Source organism: Diospyros lotus, chromosome 8 (genome assembly GCF_014633365.1).
Source record: "Diospyros lotus cultivar Yz01 chromosome 8, ASM1463336v1, whole genome shotgun sequence".
In the NCBI taxonomy this organism is placed as follows: domain Eukaryota; kingdom Viridiplantae; phylum Streptophyta; class Magnoliopsida; order Ericales; family Ebenaceae; genus Diospyros; species Diospyros lotus.
Window position 1 is genome coordinate 12461635 of NC_068345.1, and position 22483 is coordinate 12484117.

General features: G+C 38.1%; 1 protein-coding gene across 6 annotated transcripts in view; it reads left to right on the plus strand.

Moving 5' to 3' along the window:
- Positions 1-22483, plus strand: part of LOC127807376 (DNA mismatch repair protein MLH1) — an 87090-nt gene that overhangs the window by 24670 nt on the left and 39937 nt on the right. For 4 of the 6 annotated variants that reach the window (XM_052345169.1, XM_052345170.1, XM_052345171.1 and 1 more), the window contains exon 6: positions 16343-16441. The exons of the other annotated variants lie outside the window; for them this stretch is intronic. In XM_052345169.1, coding sequence (XP_052201129.1) covers positions 16343-16441 — 99 coding nt within the window. The remainder of the gene's footprint in view (positions 1-16342; positions 16442-22483) is intronic. 6 annotated transcript variants of the gene reach the window in all.

Below are 22483 nucleotides of genomic sequence, written 5' to 3' on the forward strand. Positions count from 1 at the left end.
TTGTTTTTATTGATGCATACACTAGGTACACATGGCTATATCCTTTGAAATTAAAATCTGATGCCTTAGCCATTTTTAAAACATTTCACAAGCTTCCTGAACTCGAGTATAATACCAAACTCAAAGCTCTTCAAACTAACAATGGTGGTGAGTTCAAAGCCTTTTTATCTTATCTTACTGCTTGTGGCATTCAATGTAGATTCACTTGTCATACACACCAACAGAATGGTGTGGCTGAACGTAAACATCGCCACATAGCTGAAATGGGCCTTACCTTATTAGCTCATGCCCAAATGGCCTTAAAATTTTGGGTAGAAGCGTTTACTACTGCTGTCCATATCATTAATCTTTTGCCGACTTCTACCTTAAAATTCCAGTCCCCATTTTCAATCCTTTACCATAAAGAGCTTGATTATATGCAATTACAACCATTTGGCTGTGCTTGTTTTCCCTTCCTTCGACCCTATAATAAGCACAAATTTCAATTTCATTCAACCAAATGTGTATTTCTAGGCTATAGCCATGTGCGTGTTGGTTTCAAGTGTTTACACCTCTCAGGGAGGGTTTATATTTCTCGCCATGTCAAGTTTAATTTAGAGGAATTTCCTTATTCTATACTCTGGACTTCCTCCTCAAGTTGTACCTCTCCATCTTCTGTTTCAGATGCTTGTTCTGGTTAATCTACTTCTACTCTTCATTCCATTTCTTCTTTTCCCGTCTGTCCTTTCTCTTCGATATATCCTCAAGCAGCATAGTCCTCTCCTTTGTCATTTGCTGTTCCTTCCCGCATGCTTGATAATCCTTTTGCCCAACCCTTACCTAGACCTCTAGAGTGTTTGAGATCTACTCCATCTTCTCTTCAACCTGGTCACCCTAAACCTTCTAAATCTAAGCCTGCTCCTGCTCTGTCCATTCATCCTATGATCACCTGGTCCAAGGCCAAACATCTTCCAGTTTCCTCTTCATATGCTTTAGTAAGCACCTCAGAACCAAATTTAGTTCAAGAGGCTTTCTTTGATTCTAAGTGGGTTAGAGCTATGAATGAAGAATATACTGCTTTTCAACGCAATCAAACATGGGTTTTGGTCCCATTTTCTTCGGATATGAACTTGATTGATTGCAAATGGGTGTTTCGGGTGAAATATAATTCTGATGGATCTGTTTTAAAACATAAGGCTCGGTTGGTTGCAAAAGGCTTTCTTTAAAACCTTGGTGTTGATTACAATGAGACCTTTAGTCCGGTGGTTAAGGCTCCTACTAAGAGTTTTGTTCTCTTTGGCAGTTACCTTCGGTTGGGATATTCAGCAGTTTGACGTCAACAATGCCTTTTTGAATGGTGATCTTGATGAGGCTGTTTTTATGAGGCAACTAGAAGGGTTTGTTAGCCTTGAGTTTCCTACCCACGTTTGTAGGTTGAAAAAGTCCTTATATGGACTGCGCCGAGCTCCTCGTGCTTGGTATAATAAGATGAAGGGAGCCTTACAGCAATAGGGTTTTAAGAAGGTTGTTTTTGATGCCTCTCTTTTTATTAAAAGGACTTCTTGTTATGTGTTGTTTCTCCTAGTATATGTTGATGATATTTTGGTGACTGGTTCAGACTCCTTGGCTCTTTAGGAGTGTATTCATGATTTGAACAAGAATTTTGCACTTAAAACTCTTGGGTCGATTAACTACTTTCTTGGGTTTGAAGTGTATAGAAACTCCACTGGTCTCTATCTCACACAATCGAAGTATACCATGGATCTGTTAAAGAAAGTAGTGATGGATAACTATAAATCTTGTCCAACACCTATGACTTCGGGCCTATCTTTGACTGATGATGGTGTTCTCTTTTCTGAGCCTTCATTTTGTCGAACCATAATAGGCTCTCTATAGTATTTGACTTACACTCGGCTAGATATTGCATTCACAGTAAATAAGCTGAGCCAATTTCTTTTAGCCCCTAAAGTTCAACACCGGCAGGCTTGCAAAAGACTATTGCGGTATCTTAAGGGTACTACTCATCTGGGGTTGATGTTTACACCTTCTCCTCAAGATATGTCTCTAAATGTTTTTACAGATGCGGATCACGCCGGGTGTAAGGTGACCCGCAAGTCTACCAGTGGGTTGTGTGTGTTTCTTGGTTGTAATTTACTAGTTTGGGGTTCTAGGAAGCAATCAGTGGTGGCTTGGTCAGTAGGAGAAGCAGAGTATCGAGCAGTGGCCTAAGGAGTTACAGAAATCTTGTGGCTGAAGTCATTGTTGTCAGAGCTGGGGTATTCTTGTGAGAAGACTCCTATGTTGTGGTGTGACAACCTGGCAGCTAAGAGTATGGCCGAGAACCCTGTTTTTCACTTTAGGACAAAGCACATTGAAATTGATGTGTATTTTGTCTGTGAGAAAATTGAAAATGGAGATGTTGATGTTCGGTATGTACCTACTCTTCATCAGGTGGCTGATATTTTTACAGAGGGTTTATCAAGGGATCGGTTTATATTTCTGCACAACAAGCTAAGGCTTCAATAGTCACCTATGAGTCCCTCTCAGCCTGTTGTTTGTGCTGATCCTAAAATGCAATTGTTATCTACAACAGCTGCAAGTGGTTCAGCAAGCTTGATGCTGCCAAGGGAGCCTGATTTGAGGGGGAGTGTGGAAGAGTACCTGATATTGTTTCTGTCTTTTGCTTCTTATTTATTGTTGTGGTTGGCTATCAGTTAAGTTGTGCTTGTATTTTAGGATAGGTGGTAGTTTATAATTCAGTTGTATATAAGGACAGTCAAGTCCTTAGTTGTTTTGTTGTAGTAATTTCTCTATCCTTCAATAACATTTTTCTCCCGAGGACTTATTCATCTCGATTCTCTTTTCTGTTTGACCTTGAAGGTCTCGCTTCATTCATGAGTCAGTATAAGGCACTGAATAAGAAGAATCAATGCCGAGATGATGAGTTAACAAATATGAAAGAAATTGTTGATGCCCTAATTTGCTACATGGACAGTCCTATTGAATCCTAGATAGACTCACGAGTTTTGTTTCACTCTACTCCATGCAAAGAGTTATTACGTAACTATGTTGTTGGGAAGTTCGGAAAGGTTTATCTTCCAGATAATAAACCTTTGGACATTGAGGGGAAGGGTGAAGTTCACATAAAGATTGCCTACGGAATGCAATGGAAATTGCAGAATATCGGATACATTCCACGACTCAAGAGGAATCTGATCTTTGTGAGTCAAATAGACAATGATGGATACACATCAGTATTTGGAAGTTGTTGGACGAAATAAGGAAGATTCAAAAGTTAAAATAAAGGAATTATCCTTGTAGATTATTATTGTATTTCAAGTTTATATTTTAAGTTTGAAATTTGTGTTTTATGTTTGATTTATTCCTAGTCTTTAGGAGATAAAGTATTTCAAATCTTATCCTAAAATATAGGAGATAAGATAAGGAACTCATGTGTATATATGCAGCTGTATTTTCCAAAGATTATTCAATCAAGCATCTTTAGTTTCTGCTTGTTTCATGGTATCAGAGCTTAGGCAAGATAGAAAAATCCTGAAGCTTCTGCTGTTCTTCTCCTTCCTTTAAAATCATGGCCTTCTATCACCAAAACCCTACCCTAACTGGAGTTTCTGCCATAAGCTCTCCAAATCCTCTTCCTTCTTTGGTTCCAGCCCTTTCTTCCCAGAATGTATCAGCCAAATCCATTTGATAATCATCCCCTTCAAATTACTCATCACAAGTTGAATGGAAGTAATTTTAGGGAGTGGTATCAGTCCATGTTATTGGTGACCAAAGGGAAAGGAAAATTTGGCTACCTCACAGGGGATATTCCTGCTCCTCCAACTGATTCAGCCACCTATGGCACTTGGGAAGCAGAAAACTCAACCATAATGACATGGTTGATTAATTCAATGGAGCCTAGACTTGGGAGGACTTATCTATTTCACAAAACCGCTAAGGAGATTTGGGATTCAGTTCAGGAGATGTATTCCAACCTAGAGAACTCCTCTCAAAGTTGTGAAATAAGATCAGCCATCAAAACTACAAGGCAAGGTAACATGAGTGTGACTGATTATTTTAATATATTGGTTGAGTTATGGCATGAAATGGATTTATTTCACACTATAGATTGGGAATGTAAGGCTGATAGCAACAGGTATTATAAGATGATTGAAAAGGACATAATATTTGATTTCCTTCATGGATTAAATTCTGATTTGGATGAAGTAAGAGGCCGGATTTTAGGGACTAAACTTCTACCATCTCTTAGGGAAGTTTTTGCCGAGGTAAGAAGGGAAGAGAGTCGAAGGAAGGTAATGCTGCATCAACCTAATGATCTAAGTATTACTAACCATAATTCTTCTGCTCTAGCAGTTGTTAGACAGGGAGAAAATTCCTTAAAAGGATTAGGGAAGGAAAAACCATGGTGTGATCACTATAAAAAGCCATATCACACCAAAGATACCTGTTGGAAGATACATGGCAAACCTGCCAACTGGAAGCTGAGAAACAAATGAGAAAATTTTTGATTAGCTTTGCCGAGGCACCTAATGAAGAAGGAAATAAGACAGATTTAAATCTGTCAAAGGAATAAATTTAGACTCTTTATCGGCTGCTAGATCAAGGTACCAGTGTTGATAATTCCTCTACACATCAGCCCACTGCTTCCATGGCCTTGCAATGTAATCCCTATCTGTCTTTGATGTCACGAAGACTTTCTAAGGATACTTGGATAATAGATACAGAGGCATCCGATCATATGTCATGTTCTACAAGGTATATGACATAATATATTCCTTGTAAAAATTCAGTTGATATTTCAATGGCTGATGGTACAGTATCCCCTATTGTGGGTCATGGGAATGTTTGCATCTTGAATCTTAAACTAAAATCAGTGTTATATATGCTTGGGTTAAATTATAATCTCTTATCACTGAGTAGGATTACTAAAGATATGAATTGTAGAGTGATATTTCTTCCATCTTCTTGTATATTTCAGGACAAAGCATCGGGGATGATGATTGGCAGTCATTGTTGTTAAAATCCCGATTTTACGCGTACGATTTTACGATTTGAAGACCCCCAAACGATTCAAATCCCATGTAAAATCCAATTTGGGATAAAATCCTATAAAATCTCGATTTTACATGTACGATTTTACGATCTTACCCTTCAGAGATCCCCAAACGATTTTACGATTCAAAGACATCTATTGATTTACGTTGTAATTTAGAGGATGCTTCCAACGTCTCAATGTCACATAGCATCTGACATTGGAACTTATGCAATGAATTGTTATATTTTGCCTCTAAATTGGAACTTGATTTAACATTGATTACATAAATTCCAATGTCACATAGCATCTAACATTAATTGCATAAGTTTCAATTTACTTGATTTAAATTATAATTTTTACTTGATTTAACATTGATTACATAAGTAAATCAAGACAAACAAGTAATTAATTAATGGACCACCCAACCCCAAATTGGGATATTACTTGATTTAATCAATGTTAAATCAAGAAAAAATTACAATTTAAATCTAATGGAAGACATTGGAAGCATCCTCTAAAGAATTTTAAGCTATATTTTACCTCTAAATTACCTATATTTTGCCTCTAAATTGCCTATACCAACCTGCTAGTTTTTGAGCTATATTTGGGAAGTATCATTTTTTGAATTATAATAAGGAATAATCAAGTTATTAAATAATATTAATTCATTTTCTACAAAATTATATTATTATAAACATATATTTACAAAAATTAAAGGGTATTTTTAATTATCTCTAAAATCTTACGATTTTACGATCCGATTTTATGGACCCTTTGTCGATCCCACTTAAAATCCCGATTTTAACAACCTTGTTGGCAGTGCTGAAGCAAAAGATGGACTCTACTGGTTGACAGAATACTACAAACTCATCTCATAGCTTTCCGTATCTTAGATCTTTGTATTCTCAATTTTTTTTCAATAAAGATAAGTGTTTTTCTTGTGAACAATGCACTTTTGCAAAACAATCAAGAGCCCATCATCCCACTCAATCTTATAAGCCTTCCACACCATTTCACTTAATCCATAGTGACATTTGGGGACCGTCAAAACATCCTAATCTTTCAGGTTCAAGGTGGTTTATCATTTTTATTGACAACCATTCTAGGGCGTGTTGGGTATATCTTATGAAAGATAAATCAGAAGCAAGTGGCATATTCAAAAGATTTCACAAATTTATTTTGAATATGTTTCAAATCTCTATCCATATTCTTCGAACCGACAATGGTCGTGAATTTTTTTCCCATGACTTGACCAACTACTTACTTGAACATGGTATTGTGTATCAAAGTTCTTGCCCTTACACACCACAACAAAATGGTGTGCCCGAACGGAAAATTTGACATTTTTTAGAAGTGGCAAGAGCTATGATATTCACTACTCATGTGCCTCATTCATATTGGGGAGAGGCCATTCTTACGGTGGCATATTTGATAAACCGTCTCCCTTCCAAAACACTCAAATTCCAAACCCCTCTTGAAACCCTTTGTGGCTCTCATCCAAATGCTTCTTTCTTTCCTTCCCTTGAGCCTAGAGTTTTTGGGTGTGTTGTGTATGTTCACAACCACAATGTGTCTCGAACAAAGTTAGATCCAAAAGCCCTCAAGTGTATTTTTATTGGCTACCCTCCTTCACAAAAGGGATATAAATGTTATTGTCCAATCAATAAACGAATCTATATCTCCTATGATGTTACCTTTTATGAGGATCTTTCCTATTATCCAAACACTGATTCTCCAACCAATCTCACTGATTGTCCTCTACTTCCTACACCAACACCATGTCTTCTACCTCTACCACCATCTTCTCATGGGGGAGAATTAATTCCTGATAATATGTTGGCAGATTTTGAGCCTTTTGTTCCACAACCAAGCCCAAAAAATGTGCAGCATATGTCTCCTCAGTCTCTAGAAAAAAAACCTGCCAGTCCTCCCTGGTTTGTGTATTCTCGAAGACCTAAAGGTTCATCTGAAGCCCAGCAGGGTCAATCCTCTTCTCTTGATGATGGTCTATCAGAGGACAATAAAGCAGATGCTGATGTAATAGGGAATGAGACTACATTAATGGAAGAAACCAAGGATCAACCAAAAATTAACAGTAGTGATATTTCAGACGATGGGCTAGACTGGGCAGTTCCTATAGCTCTCTGAAAGGGTGTAAGATCATGTGTTAAATATCTAAAGTATCCTTTGTCCAATTACTTAACCTATGCAAAACTGTCTCCTCAACTTAAAGCATTTATTGTAAGACTTGACAGTGCTGAAATCCCTAAAAATATTTAAGGAGCTATGGAAGATTCAAATTGGAAGGCAACTGTTATGGAGGAAATGAAGGCCTTAATTGCAAACCATACTTGGGATCTTGTTGAATTACCTCCAGATAAGAGGGCTGTGGGATGCAAATGGGTGTTTACCATTAAGCATAAGGCAGATGGTAGTATTGAGAGGTATAAGGCTAGGTTGGTGGCACAAGGGTTTACACAAATCCATGGGATCGACTATGAAGACACCTTTGTCCCGGTTGCTAAACTCAACTCTATTCGGGTATGTTATGAACCTTAGGGCTGAGCTTAGGGTATGAGAGGAAGATCGAGAATATTAAGAGAAGAACTTAGGGAAGAAATCAGTTGGGAGGGAGAGAACAACAAGTGATAAGGGAGGAGATCACCGAGAAAGAGAGAAAGAGAGAAATATTAGAGAGAAATAGAGTTTTCAATTCATTTTCATCATGCCTACTTCCTATAGCTAAGGCAACATATATATAGCCTCATTTAGCTACTAAACAAAGCTCTCCAACCACCTAAGCTACAAGACAAAAGGGAAAAGACAAAAAGAGAAAAATATCCTAACAAACTATTGCAACCTTATTACAATGATGTCCTTCTATTGTTCCTTGGGTCATGACAATTGCTCTTTTCTTGAGAGAGTTTTTGTCCCCAAGAACTTGCAGCAAGTAGCCGTTGCTTCATCCAATTCCCACATTTTCTAGTTGATTTATCTTCCTTTCTTTCTCCTTCTAGGCCTCTTCTTCTTCTTTGTTCTTAAGTGCCCAAGATCAATCCCAAGCCTTCCCCAGAACTTCCATAGGTAAGTACGTATTCCTAGCTGTTGTGATTTCATTTCCATCCAACCCACTGCCATAGTTTACTTCAAAACTTCCAGTAACATCCTGGAAATGCAGCAATGAAAAATTGCCGACTTGCCTTCGATACTTAGCAAGAGAATTCCTCTCCAATTTCAGAAACTCCTTGCTGCCTCCTGTTATCCCTGTCATCCAACTGGCTGCACCATTTAGCTCTAGTTTAGGACTTCCATGATTATCATTTGGAACATCCTTATCAAGAACTTCTTTTCCAAGGGGATCGGTGTGTTCCTTTAATGCTCCTTTTGTCCAAACACCTTGGACCAAGCCCCTGATGTCACTGCCAACATTGTTGTTACAGCCATCTTCCTTGTCAATTTTGCTGCCTACATCAAGATACTCATTTTTCAACTACTCCAATTTAAGAAAGTCCCCTTTGTTAAGACTCTCATGATAATCCTCGAAGAATTCAACGAGAAAGTTGTAATGATACTTCTTAGTAAGTATCATTGCAAACTTCTGCAATTGTTCGTGTAACATACGTTCGAATTCCTTGCACGCTTCATGTATCCAGTTATTGGTTTTTTTGTCAATTTGGCTAGGCTGCTTATTCCACCTTTCCTTTGCTTGATTCTTCTGGATAAAATGATCATGATTCTTGTTGTTGCCAACTGAAAATGCAACCTTCTCTTGTTGCCATCGAGGCTCTATTTGCCTTATGTGTGAACTGCCTCCCCTAGATTCCCGAACATAACACCCCACTGAAGATGCAACATGCAACATTCTTCTGTTGCAGTTGAGTCTCCCACGATCTCACGTGTATATTATCTATCTTGGTAGAACTTTCACGGGTGAAACCAGCCACATGCCAAGAAACTGGAACTCTGTCCACCTTGCTTCGCCTCACAAGTTCACACGTCCAAACCAAGGGTTGTTCTATCGCTTGGAAATTAATCATGTTGGCCGATAATAGTCTAAACGGATCATAATCCACCTGGTTAGCTTGCTGATGAAGTCTGCTTCTCAAACTCCAACCCTCAGTGCTATGACAGCCAGCTATCATCCCAGGCATCAGAATCAATTTTCCGAAAATCACCCGTCTTCTGCACTGCTTCAAGTTGCTTCGAAATTTAAGCGATTCTACCTAGATTTGTCCAAATCCAATTCAATGGCTGAAGATTTAATCAGCCTCCTACAAGTCGCCCCTCTCTATGACGCTGTCCAGTTCACAATCGCCTGGCCTTGAATCCGCTTTAGCTTAAGTTAGTCGCAGCACCAGCAATGCATCGGTTGGAAGCTTCACTGTTTGTCTGCTCTAGTCACGATTGCTACCAATCACAAACTTCTTGCCAATGACAGCCCAGCCTGTGATGGATCAAAGCTTCCTTCCCTTGGCTCTGCCCAATCACCGACTGTAATTTGACAATGGCCGCGACACCCACTTCCTCGCCCAAATCAGGATCGCCAGAAACCCACTGCACAATCATGATTGCTCGGAACTCCTGCACCAGTCGTGATCTCTTGGCTGTCCATATCAACCTCCAGTCGCCCGACCAAATCGCGTCACCCCTTCCCAGTCACGACCTCCTGGCCGTCTGCGTTAACCTCTGATGGATTTGAAATCGCCTCAGGACGTCCGCACTCTTCGTCCGCTACAGTCACGAGCACCTGTTGGTCTGCGTCACCTTCGACAGACTGTCGCCTCTGATGAATGATCGTTCATTCGCGTCGCCTCCGGTGTGCCCGCCGGTCGACCCACCTCTGTTCGGCTGCCTAGATCGTCAGCTTTGTTGCGATTAATAGAGGTCGCTGGCTTTGCTATGAATCGGCGATGGAAATTACGGCCGACAAAAATCGGCCAACTCACTTACAAGAACGATTGAATTTACAACCAAGGAACAGTTGGCTCTGGTCGGAATCACCTTCCGATCCAGATGAGCAGCACACCGTTGAGCCCCAATCGAATTCGCTCTCAAATTGGAGCCGCAACAGAATCACAGTCAAGGATGGTACGGCTCTAATACCAATTTGTCATGAACCTTGGGGTTGAGCTAGGGTATGAGAGGAAGATCGAGAATATTAAGAGAAGAACTTGGGGGAGAAATCAGTTGGGAGGGAGAGAACATCAAGAGATAAGGGAGGAGATCACCGAGAAAGAGAGAGAAATATTAGAGAGAAATAGAGTTTTTAATTCATTTTCATCATGCCTACTCTCTATAGCTAAGGCAATATATATATGGCCTCATTTAGCTACCAAACAAAGCTCTCCAACCACTTAAGCTACAAGACAAAAGGGAAAAGACAAAAAGAGAAAAATATCCTAACAAACTATTGCAACCCTATTACAATGATGCCCTTCTATTGTTCCTTGGGTCATGACAGGGTAATACTCTCAATTGCTGTTAATTTGGATTGCCCTTTGTATCAGTTTGACATAAAAAATGCATTTCTTAATGGGGACTTAGATGAGGAGATCTACATGAAAATTCCACCAAGCTTTGAAGATGAAATGGGCTACGGAAGGAAGGTTTGTAAACTGAAAAAATCATTATATGGATTGATTGAAGCAGTCACCTAGAGCATGGTTCAAGAAATTTAGTCTTACCTTAATCTGGCTTGGGTATAAACAAGGACAGGCTGATCATACTTTGTTTATCAAAGTCACTAAAAGTGGAAGAAAATCTATACTAATTGTCTACGTTGATGATATCATTTTAACATGTGATGATGAGGAAAATATCAGAATACTAAAGGAGCAATTGAGATCCGAGTTTGAAGTGAAAGACCTTGGCCTTATGAGGTACTTCCTAGGAATGGAGGTAGCTAGAAGCAAGGAAGGTTTGTTTATTTCTCAAAGGAAATATACTATGGATTTCTCAAAGATACAGGGATATTAACCTGTTAGCCAGTTGGAACTCCATTAGACAAAGGCTGGAAATTTGAGGTAATAGATGATGATATCCTGGTTGAAAGAGAGAGATACCAAAGGCTAGTGGGCAGGTTGATCTATTTGTCCCTTACCAGGCTAGACATAACATATGTAGTAAGCAAGATCAATCAATACATGCATGAACCTACAAAGAAGCATATGAATGCTGTATTTCATGTGCTTAGATACTTGAAAGGGACACCTGGAAAAGGGTTGATGCTTAAAAAGACCAAAGAACGAGGAATTGAAGGTTTTTTCTTATGCAGATTGGGCAGGCTCTATTGAGAACAACAGGTCAACAACTGGTTACTGCACCAAAGTATGGGGAAATATTGTGACTTGGAGAAGTAAAAAACAATCAGTGGTGGCTTGTAGCAGTGCTGAGGCAGAGTTCTGAGCAATAGCATAAGGAATTTGTGAAGTAATTTGGTTGGAAAGGTTAATGGAGGACCTAAAAATACCTTTAACTCAACCTACAAAGGTATACAGTGACAGTAAGTCTGCTATTAATATTGTGAAAAATCCTATCCAACATGATCGTATGAAGCATGTAAGGATAGACAGGAGTTTTATAAAGCAAGAAGTTGAAGAAGGAAGGATAATTCTATCCTATATTCCAACCACTGACCAAATTGCGGATGTGTTCACAAAAGCTATGGTAAGGCCAGGTTTTGAATCTCTAATAGCCAAGCTTGGAATGACTTCTATCTATTCCTAAGCTTGAGGGGCAGTGTTGGACGAAATAAGGAAGATTCAAAAGTTAAAATAAAGGAATTATCCTTGTAGATTATTATTGTATTTCAAGTTTATATTTTAAGTTTGAAATTTGTATTTTAAGTTTGATTTATTCCTAGTCTTTAGGAGATAAAGTATTCCAAATCTTATCCTAAAATATAGGAGATAAGATAAGGAACTCATGTGTATATATGCAGCTGTATTTTCCAAGGATTATTCAATCAAACATCTTTAGTTTCTGCTTGTTTCAGAAGTAAATCATGGAAGATAACAAAAGGAAATATGGTTGTGGCACAAGGCAGTAAGGTGGGAACTCTATACACTGCTGCAAAAAGTAAGGACACAGTAGCAGTGATTGATTGTGGTGATTTGATGCTGTGGCACCAAAGGCTGGGGCACATGAGTGAAAGGGGAATGAAGCTTTTAGCATCAAAGGGGAAATTGCCACATTAAAGTTTGTTGATGTTGGTTTATGTGAAGACTGCATCTGTGGGAAGTAGAAAAGAGTTAGTTTCTCAAAGGCCAGAAGGACATCAAAGACGAATAAGCTGGAATTGGTGCATATAGATGTATGGGGACTAGCCCCTGTGAATTTTCTTGGAGGCTCATGCTATTATGTCACCTTCATTGAGGATTCCACCAGGAAGGTATGGTTTTTTTTTTTGAAAAATAAATCTAACATGTTTGCTACTTTTAAAAGGTGGAAGGCTGAAGTTGAGAATCACACTGGCCTGAAGATCAAGTGTTTGAGGTTGGACAATGGCGGGGAGTACAACAGTTGAGAGTTTAAGTCATGTTGTTCAAAAAATGGGATCAGAATGATCAAGATGGTTCTTGGAACATCAAATAAAACGGTGTCACTGAGTAGATTAATGGAACCTTGAACAAGCGAGCAAGGTGCATGATAATACATTCTGGATTGCCAAAAGCATTTTGGGCAGATATAGTTGGCACAATAGTCTACCTCATAAATCGAGGACCTTCAATTTATTGGACTTCAAGATACCTGAAGAGGTATGGATTGGAAAGGAGGTAAACTTTTCACATTTGAGAACCTTTGGTTGTGTTTCATATGTGCACATGGGTTTTGATGATATAGATATGCTTGATCCTAAGGCTAGAAAGTGTTTCTTTATTGGTTATGGTTTTGATGATTTTGGTTATTGGTTCTGGGATGATCAAAATAGGAAGATCATAAGGCACAGGAATGTCACTTTGATGTATAAGGACATGCTTGGAGCAGAATCTAACACTGCAAGGAAACAAACAAAAGAACGTGAAAAGGTTGTGCTGGAAGAGATCTTGGAGAGTGATGTGTCTAGAAGGGTTTAAGAGAATCCTAGAAATAGAGAACCAGAACAAGTTGATCTTGAACCTCAAATAAGAATATATAACAGAGTGTCTAGGTGTCCACAACGGTACTCTCCTTTGTTATACTATTTGCTTTTGACTGATGTTGGGGAATAGGAGTACTTTGATGAAGCAATGCAGATGAAAGATTCAATTAAGTGGGAGTTAGCCACGAAAAATGAGATGAACTCTCTCATGAAGAATAAAATATGGACATTAACAGAATTGCCAAAAGAAAAGAAAGTATTGCAAAACAAGTTGGTGTATATGGTTAAAGAAGAGCATGATGGCAGCAGAAGATACAAGGCAAGTTTAGTAGTGAAAGGTTTCCAACAGAAAAAGGGAATTGACTACATTCAGATTTTTTTCTCTTGTAGTTAAGTTGACTACTATCAAATTAGTGCCGAGTTTTGTGGTTGCAGAAAATTTGCATCTAGAGCAGCTAGACATGAAGACTGCATTCTTACATCGTGACCTTGAGGAAGACATCTACATGGCATAACCAGAAAGTTTTCAAGTTCCTAGAAAAGAAAACCTTGTGCACAAGCTAAAAGCTTGTATGGCTTGAAACAGGCTCCCAGGCAATGGTACAAGAAGTTTGATGGATTCATGTGTAACAATGGTTTCACGAGATTTGAGCTGGATCATTGTTGTTATATTAAGAAATTTGATGGCTGCTATATTATTTTATTGCTATATTTTGATGATATGCTAGTTGTGGGGTCTAGCACAAAGGAGATCAACAAGTTGAAGCAACAATTGGCAAAGGAATTTGGGATGAAGGACTTGGGGCTAGCTAACCAAATACCTGGGTGGGAATCACAAGAAACAGATCAGAATGAACACTAAAGTTGTCTTAAGAAAAGTACCTAGAGAAGGTGTTGAGTAGGTTGAGGTTCAATTTTCAAGATGCAAAGATCCAAAGCACTCTTTTGGGAAGTCATTTCAATCTCTCTAAGTAGTCACCGAAGACGGATGAGGAGCAGGAATACATGTCTAGTGTACCATATGGCATCAATTGTTGGAAGCTTGATGCATGCTATGGTGTGTACTAGGCCCAATATAGCACATGCAGTGGGAGTTGTTAGTAGATACATGTCAAACCTAGGAAGGGACCATTGGGAAGCTGTAAAGTGGCTCTAACAATATCTGAAAGGCACTTCAGGTATGGCACTTTGTTTCAATAAGAGCACTATTACTTTACAAGGATTTTTTGATGCAGATTTGGGTGGTGATTTGGATAGTCGAAAAAGTACTACTGGCTATTCTTTACCTTGGGTGATACTGCTGTTAGTTGAATGTCTCAACTTCAGAATAGTGTTGCCCTCTCAATCACCAAAGCAAAATATATGGCTATCCCAGAAACTAGCAAATAGATGATTTGGTTGAAGAATTTTTTGAAAGAGTTGGGTAAGAAACATGACAATAGTGTACTTTTCTGTGACAATCAAAGTGCTATCCATCTTGCCAAGAATCTAGTGTTCTTAGTGTTTCATGCAAGAACAAAGCATGTTCAACTGAGATATCATCATATTTTGTGGGTTGATAGATGATTGGATATTGTCATTGAAGAAGATTCTTGGATCGAAGAACCCAGTAGGCATATTGACCAAGGTTGTCACCATTGATAAGCTGAGGCTATGCATTACCTCAACTGGCCTTCATGGTCAGTGATGAGGAGGCACTGTACTAGGAGCATTTGGGTTACAAGGAAGAAGCAAAGTTACAAGAGTTTATTGCTGTTTGAAGATCAATCTCCAAGTGGGAGAGATTGTTGGAGATGTGGAGCTTGATTTGATTTATGACACCTACGTTGAGCCTAAACAGGAAATTGTTTTCGAAACCTAAACAGATTAGGAATCCTATTTGAATTAGGAGTTCTATTTGCCATAGTTTTTGTCTATAAAGACGCGGGCATAATTATTGTAATTGTAACCTTCTCAAATAGTGAAAAACACCTAGTGCGTCTTTGGATGTAGGCATTCTTTGCCGAACCACGTAAATTTTGTCTTGTGTGTGTGATTTTCTTCGAAGTTTTTTTATTGCTTGATTTGTTCCCTAACACTTCCATTCTTCTTTCTCCAACTTTGCCTATGTTGGACTATCAAGTATAACTCTTACTGCTTCTAAGACTACTACTCTGTCCCTGTGGGTAATTGATGTGGGTGCATTGAATCACCTGGTTCTTCAAATCTATTTTTATCTTTATATTCCTGTCTCAGGTTGGGACAAAGCTAAAGTGGCAGATGGTTCCTTGTCCTCTGGGAAAGGTTCCATCTGTTGCACTTCCTTGTTACCATTATCTTCCGTTCTTCATGTTCCAAAATATTCCCATAATTTGTTATCTATTAGTACCATCACTGAGGATTTGGAATTTTGAAGTCACTTTTTCTTAACCTTTCTACTGTGTTCTTCAGGAGTTGAATTTGGCGAAAATGATTGGTTATGGTAGAATATAAAATGGGCATGAGAAATTTCTATGTACCATTTGGAGGGGGAGTAATGGTAGCTGTAAACTTGGGGTAATTGTGCTATTATTGATCTTGATGTAATCTTTCCTTACGTGAAGAGTTGGAGACAAAACAACCTACAACCCTTTCTTTATCATCATTCATTCTACACCTTTTCTACAAAATTTCCAGTTTTATTTTTCAACTATAAATCTTCATTTGTGTTCCAGAATTCCATTATTTGTCTTTTGATAAGTGCATAATGCAAAATTGAATGTGAGATGGAGCAGTTGGTGTCAACCAATGTATAGGCAAGCAAAAATATGTGCCTTTACCTGGCCTTAGTTCATGAATTATGTTACTAGATCCTTTAACTCTGCTTTATGAAGTATTTTACAAGGTTTGCCTCACTAATAGCAAATGTTCCTATGAGCTGTTTGAACATAGGAAGAGGATGTACTTATTAGCTATGCCTACGGAGTGTTATGTGGTAGGTGCTGCCTAGATTTCTTACTCCTCTGGGCTCCTTAAGATCTGGAAAGCTGAGAGGTGGTTCTCTTCCCTTGTTGGTTTTTATATCTTTCCAGTGAATCATGATTTATTATGTTGCTTGAATAACAAGTGTTATAGTGTTATTTGTTTTGTGCATGATTGGCAGATGGAATGATGGCACCATAGATGCTCTTTCTTCTTTTATGTTTTTTGGCATTTCTAAAATAATGGTGAGTACTTGTTAACTTTATCTGTGTGTTATATACATGCAGGTAAGCCTTTTGAATCAAGAAATTATTATTGAAAAGATGCAGTCTGCAGTAGAGTCAAAATTAAGGAGCACCAATGAGGCAATGTTGTTCCAAGAAAAGGTGGGATTTTTTGCTTAGTAGCTTATAATTCACAGATTAATTAACAAAACTATGAATAGACTCTAAGGGCACTCAAGCACAAAGTTAAGGTGTGTGCTCAATCGAAACAAAGAGCAAATGTTAGAAAAAATAAAGAGTTAATATAATATCTGCAACTGAAGTACAAGATAATACTATCAAGACAAAAGCTCATGCTAAAAGAGAACAACAAAGGGTCTTTTCAATGATTTAGTCCATATTAAGAAAGGAATCATGCTACATGTACATCATTTTTATACATCTTGGGCTACACAAGGGGTATTATGACCAAAATACCCTGCGCCTCTCTATGCGCCTCAGAGGGATATTTTTGTCATTGGTACACCTTTGTGTAGCCCAAGGTGTACACAAAGATGTACCAATAGCATTATCCTTAAGAAAGTCATCATCTTTGGAGTTGAATTCTCATCATCTTCCTCATCAGTGCCATCTAATTGACTTCTTTGACCAAAATTGGCCATGAACTAGAAGTTGAGGCTGGTGTTCCAGTTGTTGCATTGCCTCTTGATGTAGAACCTAGACCAAAGAAACAAGAGTAATCCTAATTACTCGAAACTAGTAGCAATATTCAATATTATTTATCGAAGTCTGTTCTTCAATACTTCACTAAAGGATTATTTATAGACAACTAATAGATAAAAATTATTCTAACTAGGATTCCTTGATATAATCTAATTAAGATTATAAAGGTAATCCCAATCTAATTAGGATTTTAGAAAATAAAAGAAATTAAAAGAAACTAGGAAACAAATTAAAGAAATTAAGATTATTTACGCCTAAAATGTTGTTTCCCACAATATTTGTCTCTATGATCTTCATCACCTCCTTTGCTTATGTATTAGATCGAGACTCTTCAACTCTAACTATATTAGTAACAACACCCCATGTCAAAAAATCATGACTAAATACTTGATCATGCTCTTCTAAAAGCACTCCAAGATATTTATATAATAGATGGGTGTGTTGTGGTGTGTTAGGGTACACAATAACAACTCTTTTTTAACCGTAAAACAGTAAAGTGTAAAAAATAAATAAATAAGCATGCTTATGTGTGCCTTGTGCTTAACAAAAAAGTGTGCACTTTTAGTGCTTAAGCTGGCTTTTTCATTTGCACTTTGCTTTGGCACTAGAACTGGGCTTTGCACTTTATTTGCTCTTAAGTGTGCTTTTAATAACACTGGTAGTCATGTCATTTATGTTGTAATGCTACACTAAAAGGAATTGTTTGATTTAAGCCTCTTGTGAGATCTTGCACTGCCTTTGAACTTTCTGCCCTTATGGCCTTTGGTCTCCAAATTTCTTATGTTTGTTTGCTTGCTTGGACTTGGCATGTTTTCTCTAGATTCTTAGTTTGCATTTCCTTACATTCCATTTGTGAATGGCAATCATACTTGGGAATGACTTCCTCTAAAATCAACTAGGTCTTGCAAATTATGCTTTAGAGGGTCTTGTTTCTTTGTGCTAATTATTTATAACATACTCCTCCACATACCTTCCAGAAAAATTTGAAGTATCCTTGGATGTTTGTGTGAATTCCTGTTAAGTGATTACAGATACAACAAGATAGATCCACCTGCTGTGATATAGAATCAAGCATAAAAACAGATCCAAAAAGTGCAAGAAATGTCAAGAATATAATCCATGTCTTGTTCCACTTGAACTGATTGGGGGAATCCTTGATCCCCGCCCTGAACCCAATGAAAGAGTGTTTACCTCACCCCAATCAGGGCGGGCCCTAATGGGGCCAGTTTTAATTTCCATCCCTGTTGCCCTTTGGAAATGTTCAATCAGTTCCTTGCCTAAAACCTGAGAGATAACACGATCAAACCTAAACTGACTATATCTCTAAAGTTTAAACAAAAGATGAACTAAAACAAAACAAAAACAAATCACAATATCCCTATCAAAGCTTGTTTTTGCTTGCTTGTATTTTTAGCTGAAATACACTCCAAGATAAGTTTTGCTAAGAGTAGCCCAAGTTGAAATACTAAGAGAAGTGAAGCTTTGAAGATAAAACTTGTTGATAGCTGGAGAAAAATGGATCAAATATTGTGAATTCTGGACAAATGAGAACATCACTCTGTCTTACTGTAACCATACCCTAGGTATGGCCAAAATATTGAGAAAAAATGCAACGTACTTGGACTATAGGCTATGTGTGGCATAATGCATGCTGAAGGAATTAAAGCTCACTGAAGTCTTGAGTTACTGTTTAGTTTGTTGTCTTCTTTTAATAATAGCTGCTACTTGTATTTGTTAGTGTTGTTATGTTTATATGGTTATTAGGAAGCTGTTCCAGCTGTATAAATAGGTGTTTCTCCTATTGTTAATGGTATTGATCGGGTTCATTTATTTTCAGACAGTTTTCTGATTCGGTTTCTTTCTCTCTGTCTGATTTTCATCTTTATCTTGTTCTATTCAAATTCACAATGCAAAAATAGTAATTTCATGCCCAGATCATGAGATCAACGTGGCAACAGTGGGTCATTTTCACCATATCTTCAACATGGAATAGGCATGGCCACAGTGCATATAGATTTTCCTTTGTAAATCTTTATAGAAAGTTAACCTTCTAAATATTTGATCTGGTGGTTACTATGGAATTACTTTTGTATAGAACAATCTCAAAGTCTTGCAATCTTCCACAAGGTTAGAGGGTAATATGTGTAGGGTAAATCTCATGTAGATCTCATGTAGTTTGAGTCATTCTCAAGGACATCCTCTAGAGGTTTCTTGCATTATAAGCTCTAATGGTTTTTTCTTTTCCTTCTTTTTTTTTTCCTTTCAATCAGCATTTTCTGTTTAGTTAGAGGCTAACATTGTTAGACTTATTCCAAGCTACAATGGTTTGGAACCCACATATCTTATCAATGTGGATATAGATGCTAAAATAATATAGTCGGCCAACTATGATAACTTTTGGCTAAACAAAAGGTACTGCCTGATTAAAAAAAAAAAAATAGGGACCTATAATACCACATTGAAACGACATAGATGTCCTTGAAAATGACCCAAACTATTATAGATGTATAGGTAATTTACCCTATTTTATATCAACTTCATAACAAAACAAATTCTGTACAAAACAAGATTGAATTATCCAGAACTGTACACGTTGGAGAGGATAAAAAGGATGCCCCCAGTGCTTGAGCTTCCTTGCTTTGCAAGGGTCGAGGGAGGGTCATATTTGTATGCCGCCTTACCCTTGCTTTGCATAGAGGCTGTTTCAACAACTTGAACTTGTATCTTCTACAATGAATTAATGTGACTAATCACATGCTTATTGAGAGTATACGCCACCATCCAATTTTGGGACCATTACCAAACTCAAAGAATAGAACCCAACCCCTCTCACTATATCCCATTCTTAATATGCTTGTTGCATAAGCAGAGAGCAAGTTTGCTCTCTATTCACAGTAAGCAAAGAGCAAACTACTGTGTGATGATTTATTTTTTTATTATTGCTATAATTTGAGAGCAAGATTTTATTTGTTATTGTTGTAATCTAAGACCAAATCATTTGTTTATTATTGTTACAAAGTTGCATTAGAAGTTGTTTTGTATTTATTCAATCTAAGTTGAGGGTGTGTTAGGGATCCCCATTCTCCATTGTTTTTGTTGGGGGGGATCTGGTTTAAGATTCATGCCTTGCCAGGGCATTAGGGGGGGTACAGGGGATTAGGGTTGGGGAGAAACTCAAACCTGCCCTATTGCCATTCCTAGTTGGCACCCACATATGGCACTTTTTCCTGGATGATAGATCAGTAGAAAGTTGACCTACTTGCATCCTATGGGCTGCCCTTGCATAAGTAGGTGTCATTCTTCGCTAAGAAAGGTTTGCAGGGGGAATTGTGTGCTCTTGTTCAATTAGCTATAAATCTTGGAGAAAGTGTTTTTTTTTTTTTTTCTAGTCCATCCTTTGGTGTAGTGGGGTGTTTGGGATTGGGGGGTTTAGGAAGCACCTTGGAGAAAATTTTAGTTCTAGCTTCCATTCCACAAATTCTTGAAGGCCATAGACTTGGCCTTTTGGTCCTTCCTATAAATCAAGGTGTTCAAAGCATAGGAATTATGTGTGAATGTCTTGTCGAGGGATGGAGTCTTGATGGAGGTGCATGATGAAGGTTATCACGTCTTTGATTGAGGAATAAGGCATTGATTGTGCCTAGCTTCCTAGGGAGTCATTTTTGTGGGGAGTCTCAAGGAAGGGTGGGTGATGGTCGCAAGCCACTTGAAGGGGCGACCTGCAACTTTGTGCTAATGGCTTTAATGGCCTAGCTCTACCATGTGGAGGGTCAAGATAATGGGTCATTTAGAATTGTTGCACTACATGAAGTGTTTTGAACTTGCCACATGACAAAATGGAATCTACACCACTTAAATGTGGGCATTACTTTTTAGCAATGCCCTCTCTCTTGGTTGATGGATCCAAAGGGGAGTTTTGGAAGGGCCTAGTGCTTGCCATGTATGTAGCATCTCACTTAGGGTGCGTTTGATTGCAAGTATGGAATTTGTATGGAAAAAAATATTTTCTAGGCAATTGAATTGCATAGAATTAAATTTCAGGGAAAATATCAATTGAATGTGTTTGATTGGCTTAATTTTTCACTTAGAAATTGTTGTGTTTTTTCAACTTTTTAGTGTTTGATAGCAATTATTTTCTATGGGAATATTCAATCTCTCACCCCCAAACCCAATCTCTCACCCTCCCTCACTTTCTCTCTCTCCCCCTCCTGCCACTGCCATTTCTGTCTCTCAATCTCTCTCTCTCTCTCTCCCTCTCCCTCTCTCTCTCGCCATCTCTGCCATTGCATCGCCGTCGACCCCCAACGCCACCATCTCCATCTCACTTTCTCTCTCTCTCTCCCTCCCACCGTGTAACATCCTGGTAATTTAAGAATAATTAATAACTATTAATTTAATTGGGAACGGTTAATAATTATTAATTATTGTATTTGTGATGATTATCGAATAATTATGGGTTTAAAGGAAATATTAATTTATTTTGTGTTAGAGTGATGGGCAATTAATTATTGGAAATTAGGGGTATAAGAGTATTAATAAGTGGGGGGTGTTTGTGACAATTTCCGAAAGTAATGGGCTTAAATGTAAATTTCAAAAATGGCTGAAGATTCCTTTAAGTTTACTAATGTGCATATGTAAACTGAAGGTGCAGCCAACTCGCGCGGTCACGCGCGCAGCGCATAGGAGCCGCAGGTCTGGGGATCAAATTAGGCGGGCGAGGGAGAGTTTTTGGCTGAATTAATTCAGCCATTCCTTTCCCAAAACAACGTTGTTTTGGGCAAGGCGGTGGGGGTGAATTGGGCTGCCACGTGGCAGCCGCTGGACGCTCCTTCTTTTGCCTTTTTAAAGGCAGTAAATCATGTGTAATCGGCCAGCATTAACAGTGGCAGAAGAAGGAAGAAATTGAAGCAGAAGAAGCCGCACGCAGCAATGGTAAATTGAGAGGAAATTTGGAGAAAAAAATAGGTAAAATGGAGTTAAATTAAAGTTTGAATATATAGGTAAAGTAATTTATGTGAATAAATTCGTACGGTTTGGAATTTAATTTTAAGTACAATTTCCTTAATTTTAGAAGATTATATCTTATTTTGCAGCATGTAATAATTTAGCGGTGTGCGGGCGTATAAACACTGAAATCAACGAATTAAAGGCAAGCTCTTTACTCCCTTCGTGATTCTCATTTTATTTATGAATTCTTTGTCCTCCCTCAACCTGATTTGGTTATAGAAATTAATTGTGTACGTTTAAGTTAATTATTATCCGAATTTAATAAGAATTTTATTAAGTTAAATTAAATAAGAGACTTACGGGGTTTAATTCTGTAAATGTTTACGGGGTATTGTATCGCCCCAACTTCCTCGGAAATGATGCCGAACCTAGTTTGGGCTAGGTTCTTAGGGAGTCAATTGTGGTTGTGGGTACCCTCTAGGGTGAGTTGTTGTAATTGGGAGTCTCGAGATTTGCTTGTGTGAGTTGTAGGGT